Genomic DNA, 7,503 nt, shown 5'->3' with positions numbered 1-7,503 from the left:
TTACCTTTTGCGATTGTGTATATTGCCATTTTGACTTATGCTCTCCAGATCTTGTTTTGTTTTTGTGGATAATATAACTTTTTATTTATTAAGATTCAACTTTTCTCTTGTGTAACCAGACAGGTGTTTGACATTAATCTGAATATATTTTGTTACTTTGTGCTTAGAAACTCTCAAGTTCATAACAGTCAGGCTGTCCACCAGTGAGAAGAAGCAGATGCACAAAATGACACCACAAATTAAAAGGAAGAACAGAAACAAGAACATTAACTCGACAATACATTTCTGTTAAATTATTTACCGTATAGAAGATATCCAATCCAGACAGTCTGACAAGAAGTGAACAAATCTTTCATTTATGTAATCGTACACATTAATGTTATCCACTCTGATGTCAGCTTTACTTGAGGAATTTTTTATAAAGCAGCTCATTGTCTTCAGTGTCTCTTCTGTCCAGTTTGGGTTCACATGGACTTCATTGTTTAAGAGTCTCAAAGATTCATTGAAGTCGTTCAGGTCCCCACAGTCCACCATACATTTATAATACCAAGTGTAACTTCTCTGTCCCTCTCTGTAAAGATATGAAGACATTGCAGACATTCTGTTAGTTCCTACTAAATAACATCTCTGTAAAAACATCAGCACTGGTCACACTGAGCCGTTGAAGTTTCCTTTTATAAAAACACATCACTGAGGTTTAAATATCTTATTTTACAAATGGCCAGATGAAGAACACCAAGTAAAATGAACACTACAATAATAGAAACCTGCAAACTGTGACAAGTTTAAAAATAATCTTCTGCAAACATTAAGGTTTTTTTTTATTTTTTGCATTTGAAAGAGTAAATAAATGTGAAATAAATAGGACATGTGACATTTAAGGACTACACTGACAAAGCACCAGAAGAACACAGAATGGCACTCCTCCACTTTTTAATAGACATGGAGAGAATTTGAAGATTAGAGTCTACTGAGATGCTGTTCCCAGTCTTCTGGTGTTTCTCGTCTCTTCTGGTGTTCACTCACCAATGTTTGACTGCAGTTTTCTCTTTCCTTTGGTCCATTTCTGAATCTTCTTCTCCTCTGCCTTTCAGACCATAAACCTGAACCTGTCTCACAATGGCTGGCCCCAAGATAAAGAGAGCTGTCACTGAGAGGTGTAAAATGGCGTGAAAACACATCTACTATGTGGGCTATGGCACCAGTCCAGCAAATGGATTTGAATTCAGCCACATGTAACTGTGACCAGATGTGTTGTCATTCATACTGAAGATCTTATGGGGGGTGAAAGAGAAAAATTAAATGTAAGAGAAGGACAACTGAAAAGTGAAGTGTTTATTGTAGGGGCTCAGAACATATGAGGGTCTTAGGACATCAGCTCTTTGAAAGCTAGAAAGCCCCCCTACATAAAGGTTGGTGTGGTGGGTAACTGTAGTCAGACCCTTTTGAACAGCAGATTAATTGTTCATGTGAGAATTGCTACAGCGGATTGTGATGATTTAGATGTGTATGGCAGATACTTGAACCTTTACAGCCAACAGATCTCCAGTACAAGGCGGCCTAAGGTCTGAAAGACTTGACAAGCCAAACAGGAGGGAGTGCAGGGTATGCTGGGAAGGCTGAAAGGGAAAGCAGGCTGCAGAGTATTGTGTGCAGTTAGAAGTGCAGCTTTGGATTTGGAAAGCAACCTTGACTTTGTGATAATAAATTAATAACGCTCTGTGTGTTTAGAGGACCTGCAGGCTCTGCTAATGAGATGGAAAGAACACAGCCAGGTGCTCACTTTGTTGAGAATGAATTATTGTTATCAAAGCTTTCATTCTAATAAATGTCTACCTGCATATCATCTTGTGTGAAATGTAATTAATTTTACTGTTGTTTTGTTTTGAATTGAACACAAATGCCATTTTGTTTCCTAATATGAGCTGCCATTTTGTGACACCAATTTCATGATGCGATGATCCATCATTAGGCGGTGGGTCACTTGAAGTGGCACATTATGACGTAATTGGCACAATGACTTAGATGTTGGTGTAAACCTTTGTCCAAGACTGCAGATGCATTTGTGTAGAGTTTGGACATATTGCTGCTGGCTGTAAGTACAACGCAGAACATTCGGTAAAATCAGCAAAACTTATCATTGGTGAGGTGGAGGTTTGTAGTCCAACACTGTTGAAGAATTCACTGAGCACTCTGGTGCAAAGTTTAATAAAAAATATACAAGAATTAATGGACTCTGGGGATTCAGAATATTTTAGAAGTTCATCATTAGTGATTAAACTAAATCATATCTACAGGCCCTTTAAAACTAAAGCTGATGGTGCTATCAGTCAGACGAGGGTTTTTAGGGTCACCGCCTCTCCACTCCGCTGAAAGTCTGTCTGCTGCACAGAGAAGTCGCTACCTTTGATGTCATCAGGTGCTCATTAGCTCAAAAATAAAACAGTAAAGATCAACAACTTTGTAATTTCAAACCCTAATTTGTTCATAATGCTGATGTAATGGACCTTGTAGTTATTTCTTCATTTTTGGTATAATGTTAATTTATTAAAGAGTATTTCATTTAACATCTCTCTGTGATTTTTCCCACTGTGCCATGGCTGTTACCATAATGTGTTGTCCTCGCTATAACGTGATGCCATCTACAATTCTGATTCCATTGTGAGTTTCATGAGTGTTCTGAACGTGTCGAGATCTCACAGCTGAAATATTAATTCTTACCTCATGTTGAGGATTTTAATACTCAAGGAATCAACTTCAAAAATCAGAATATTGTTTAGAGCTTCACTTTAGATGTAATGTATTCTTTACCATCTTTTTCTGGGCCATTTTCTGTTTGAGGATTGCGCTGATAATTGGTGGGTTGTATTGTTTGTTCCCATGAAGATTTACTATGAAGCTCCAGGGTTACGTCACCTGTGATGTCATCAATGTGCTGGTACAAAGATCACCCTAAAATACTCACCAGTACAGCTACTTACTTTGAACTTTCATTACTAGTATTTTGTAACAAAGCTCTGCCCTTTGACTATGACTTCTGGTTTACGATTTGACTTTCATGTTTCTGTTTTATTGACTTTTGGTTTTTGACCTTAGCTTTGTCCTTTGACTTGGTCCTTTCTTCTGACTCTTCTTCTTTAATTATCTTGTCTTTAATTATTTAAACTGATTACCCTTTTTACAGTCAGTTCCATTACAAGACCAGTTAGAAAAAGTCTGCAAAAATACAAAAGAGTGAACATCCTCTTCATCAGTTACTTCTGGAGTTTAACAAACTGGATGATCAATGCAGGGGGCAGTGAAAATAAAAATCTAATAGGCCTCAGTCTTGTCAATTAGCCTGAGATTCTTCACCTTTTCTTGCATCGTAAGATAAAACAGTCAGCTTTTAAATCAGTGTTGTTTGGTTTTCGATCTTCATGCTTCTCATAAGGCCAAAGTAGCCTTCATTATCTCCTGTTTGGATGATAAGCCCTTAGAACGGGCGTCATATTCAGTTATGATACAAATCACCTGAATGGAGAAACAGCCCTACAGCCTGATGCTGCCACCACCGTACTTCACAGCTGTAATGGTGTTGTGCAAGTGAAGAGCAGGGTCTGGTGTCCTAGTAATGTGATGCTTAGCACTGAGGACAAGGACGTCAATCTTTGTTTCATCAGACCAGAGAATTTGTCTCCTCACAGTTTGAGAGTCCTTTGGGTGCTTTTTGTCAAACTCTAAGCGGCCTTTCATGTGTCTTTTACTGAGATGAGGCTTTTTCTTGGCCACTCTGTCATAAAGCCCAGATCAGCAGAGTGTTACCTGCACATGTTATCCTTCTGGCAGTTTCTCCCATCTGCACACAGGTTTCTCCGGAGCTCAGTCAGAGTGACCTTCAGCTTTTTTTGGTCATTTCTCTTAACCAGTCCATTGCCCACTAATTGCTCAGTTTGACTCTCAGCTCTAGGAAGAGTCCTGGTTGTTCCAAACTTTTGCCCTTTAGGAATTATGGAAACCACAATCGGGGTCTGCATCCTGTCTCAATGCACTATAATGATATTGCAATGTAAACGGAGTTAGGCCCGTTTCATGGTTTATAAATACGACACGGCTTAGGAAAACAAGAACACATGATGACTGGATATGCAATTGTTACTCTCCCTGGCCTGGTGGGTGTCAGGGAGAAGTGTATTTCTAAACCGTGTAGTTACAAACAAAGAGGCACAAACTTTAGCTTGCGTTCCACTTGGCTGCAGGATTTCATCTGCCGCGCTTGCCTCTGTGGTGTTTTAGGGTTCCTCCCCAGCGACAGTGCCATCTAGTGAACTGTTTGGGTATTACTATTTAATTTAATACTGTTTCTTTGTATCAGTATACTGCTGCTGGATTATGTGAATTTCCCCTTGGGATTTATAAAGTATCTATCTATCTATCTATCTATCTATCTATCTATCTATCTATCTATCTATCTATCTATCTATCTATCTATCTATCATATAGTGCTCTATCTATCTATCTATCTATCTATCTATCTATCTATCTATCTATCTATCTATCTATCTATCTATCTATCTATCTATCTATCTATTTTCCTTTACACAGTGTCCAGCAGAGCACCAAGCACTATGAATTTGACATTCAAAACACTAGAAAATAATAGCAAAAAAATGTAAAAAATATTGGGTTGTTTTATTTTATGTACATACATTTTTTAATCTTTTACACTCTCCCCTGTTTTTTTTAATTTTTGAATGTCTCCTGACATTTGTCTGTACACTAAGGAATGTGAAAGAGTCTGTGTCATGTTAATATGCCTGGGTTAAGCAGTTATAGTCATAGGGGTACATTTGTGTGATGTATGGTAGTGGAACACATATAAGAAAACTTGGGAGAGGGTGGTTTGACAGAAGAGAGTTCATCCAAGCATTCCACTTCTGATAAGATGGCTGTCCTAGTGTATTATAAGTGAATATCTCTCTGCTGTCCATTGAGATCTTCTGTCTGTTTCTGTCTCAATTTGGTTTTCATCCTCTTCTGCTTCTGGGCCCTCTTGTGCTCTCTCTTCTTCATCCATTTGATGTTCATCCTCCACAACCGAATCCTCTCCCAACTGGTCCTGTGCTTGTGGTGCATTCCCCATGTAATCTTGTGTTTTAGTTTCATCATTGAACAAGGAATGAAACTCACGGGCTGTGGCTTTTAGTCTCGACTCAGTCAGAGGAGGTTGCACAGATTGGTGAGGTTCTGTCTGTTGAGGTCTCACCAACCTATAGCATGGAATCTGACTACAGAAGTTGTGGTAGTAAGTGTACTCTTCATCAGAACTGTCTGTGTTTGGTTCCTGCATGTTGGTAATAGACTGTTTCTCTCTTTTTAAGTTTTGTTTCCTTTTCTGACACTGTGCTGGGTGTGCTTCTTCCAGTGGCAGGTCATTAACTGGCAGCAGTAGATTCCTGTGAAGCACACGCAGTGTTTTGGAACCTTTCTCAAGCTGTACTTGGTAAACTGGTCCGTCATCAACTCTCTCCATAACACGGTACACTATTTGCTCCCAGTAAGCCCGCAGTTTTCCAGGTCCACCTCTCTCTGTCATGTTTTTCACCAGCACTCGGTCACCTGGCTGAAGAACGGCACCCCTGACAGCTCGATCATATTGGCTTTTCCCTTTAGCTGAGGATTTCTTGCTGTTGTTTGTTGCAATTTCATATGCAGTACGCATTCTCTTTGCCCAAAATGAGGGATGAAATCCTGGAAGATCGCATCTGCAGTTGTCCTCCCTGATTTGTTCCTTGTTGGGTACGCTTGAGCAAAGCATGGTGGTCGATAAGAACAAGGATGTACTCATAACCTTGACTTTGCTCAAGGTGGAGGTAGTCAATGCATATCAGCTCAAATGGACTGCTGGTGGAGATGTGTCCCAAAGGAGCTCTCTGTGGAAGATTGGGACGTTTCTGTTTAATACAGGTACATCTTTTATTAACATAGTCCTCTATCTCCTGCTGCAGGTTGGGCCAATAGAACCTCTCTCATGCAAGATGAACTACTTTCTCTGAGCCAACATGGCCCATGTCATTGTGCAGGGTTTTGAGCACCATGGGATTCAGTTTCTCAGGAAGGACAAGCTGCCTGTGTTGTTCAGTCTGTCGATAGAGGATCCCATCATGCACCTCTAGTTTTTTCCATTCATATAGCAGTCTCTTTGTCTCTTACCTCATGTTTCTCTTTTCTTTTTTATTAGAAATCCAGTTTTGAAGTTTCAATTGGACAACTTCTTTAATGGCTGGATCTTCTTGTTGTGCGGCTCTGATGTTTTCTGGTGTGACACTGGAAATGCTATCAAGTGGCACAGCATCTGCATTCTCACCATCCAGCTGCAAAGCTGCCACTCAAGGCACATCATTCTCTTGAGCTGCTTTGCTCCCTTGCCATACTGCGGACACAACCACACTTTCTGTGTGTTCTTTGATTCTGTCCTGAAGTTTCACAGGGCACCTTGACAGCGTATCAGCATCTGCCCTGGCTGGTATTTGATATCAAAGTGGAAGTCGGCCAGTTCGCCAACCCACCTGTGTCCAACAGCATTTAGGCGCAGTACTCAGGACGTACAGTAAGGCTGTTATCTGTGTATACTGTAAATGTTGGAGCGTAGTACAAATAGTCCCTAAACTTATCACAGATAGTCCACTTGAGTGCCAAGAACTCGAGTTTACCAGAATGAAGGTGGTAATTTTTCTCAGCAGGTGTCAGAGTTCTTGAGCCATACCCAATAACACGTAGCTTGTTGTCCTGACGTTGGTATAACACTGCTCCTAAACCATCGTTGGATGCATCTGTGTGCAATACAAATGGAAGGTCAAAGTTTGGGTAGGCTAGAATAGGGGGATTAATCAGCATGTCATCTAGCTGGGCTACTACACCCCTGTGCTCAGCTGTCCACGTAATGGATGTCTTTGATGGCAACTGGCCTTTATCTCCCTTCCTAATTCTGCCTTTTCTTTTGCATGGCTGGTGGTGAGTGTTACCTTTTCCCGTGTCAGCAGGTGTTTGCAGCAGTTTAAACAGTGGCCGTGCCAACGAGAGAAGTCTTGAGTGAAGGAGCAATAATATCCAAGAAACCCCAGCAAGGACTTGACATCTCCAATTGTACGAGGCTCTTTGGCTTTCAGTGCCAGCACCGCTTCCAGGTCCTGGGGGTCGATCTTCACTCCCTCTCCAGACACCAGTCGGCCGAGGTAGCGAACCTCTCTTTTAAACAACTCGCACTTGGTGGGTCTTAGTTTAATGCCGTGTTTCCTCATGCGACTGAGGACTTGTCTGAGATGGTTTACATGATCCTCAAAGGATATTGAGTAACACAGTACGTCATCAAGATATGGAGCGCAGCACTCGTCTCTAATACCTTCCAGCACGCTCTCCATGCACCTCTGCTGCGGGTGCATTTGTCAAACCAAAAGGAATCCGTATCCATTCATATAGTCCCCACGGTGTGCTGAAGGCTGTGAGGTGTCTGGATTCCTTGCT

The 7,503-nt window shown here is 40.9% G+C and overlaps 1 protein-coding gene across 1 annotated transcript in view; it reads right to left on the bottom strand.

The window, feature by feature from the left end:
- Positions 1-282: 282 nt before the first annotated feature.
- The window catches only part of LOC120542629, a 47,144-nt gene continuing 39,923 nt past the window's right edge, over positions 283-7,503 (bottom strand). Inside the window, exon 6 of the mRNA XM_039775215.1 lies at positions 283-571. Coding sequence (XP_039631149.1) covers positions 298-571 — 274 coding nt within the window. The 3' untranslated portion in view covers positions 283-297. The remainder of the gene's footprint in view (positions 572-7,503) is intronic.

Source organism: Polypterus senegalus, chromosome 13 (assembly GCF_016835505.1).
Source record: "Polypterus senegalus isolate Bchr_013 chromosome 13, ASM1683550v1, whole genome shotgun sequence".
NCBI classification, from domain to species: Eukaryota; Metazoa; Chordata; class Cladistia; order Polypteriformes; family Polypteridae; genus Polypterus; species Polypterus senegalus.
Note: the sequence above shows the minus strand (reverse complement) of the source record. Positions and strands in the feature narration are given on the sequence as shown.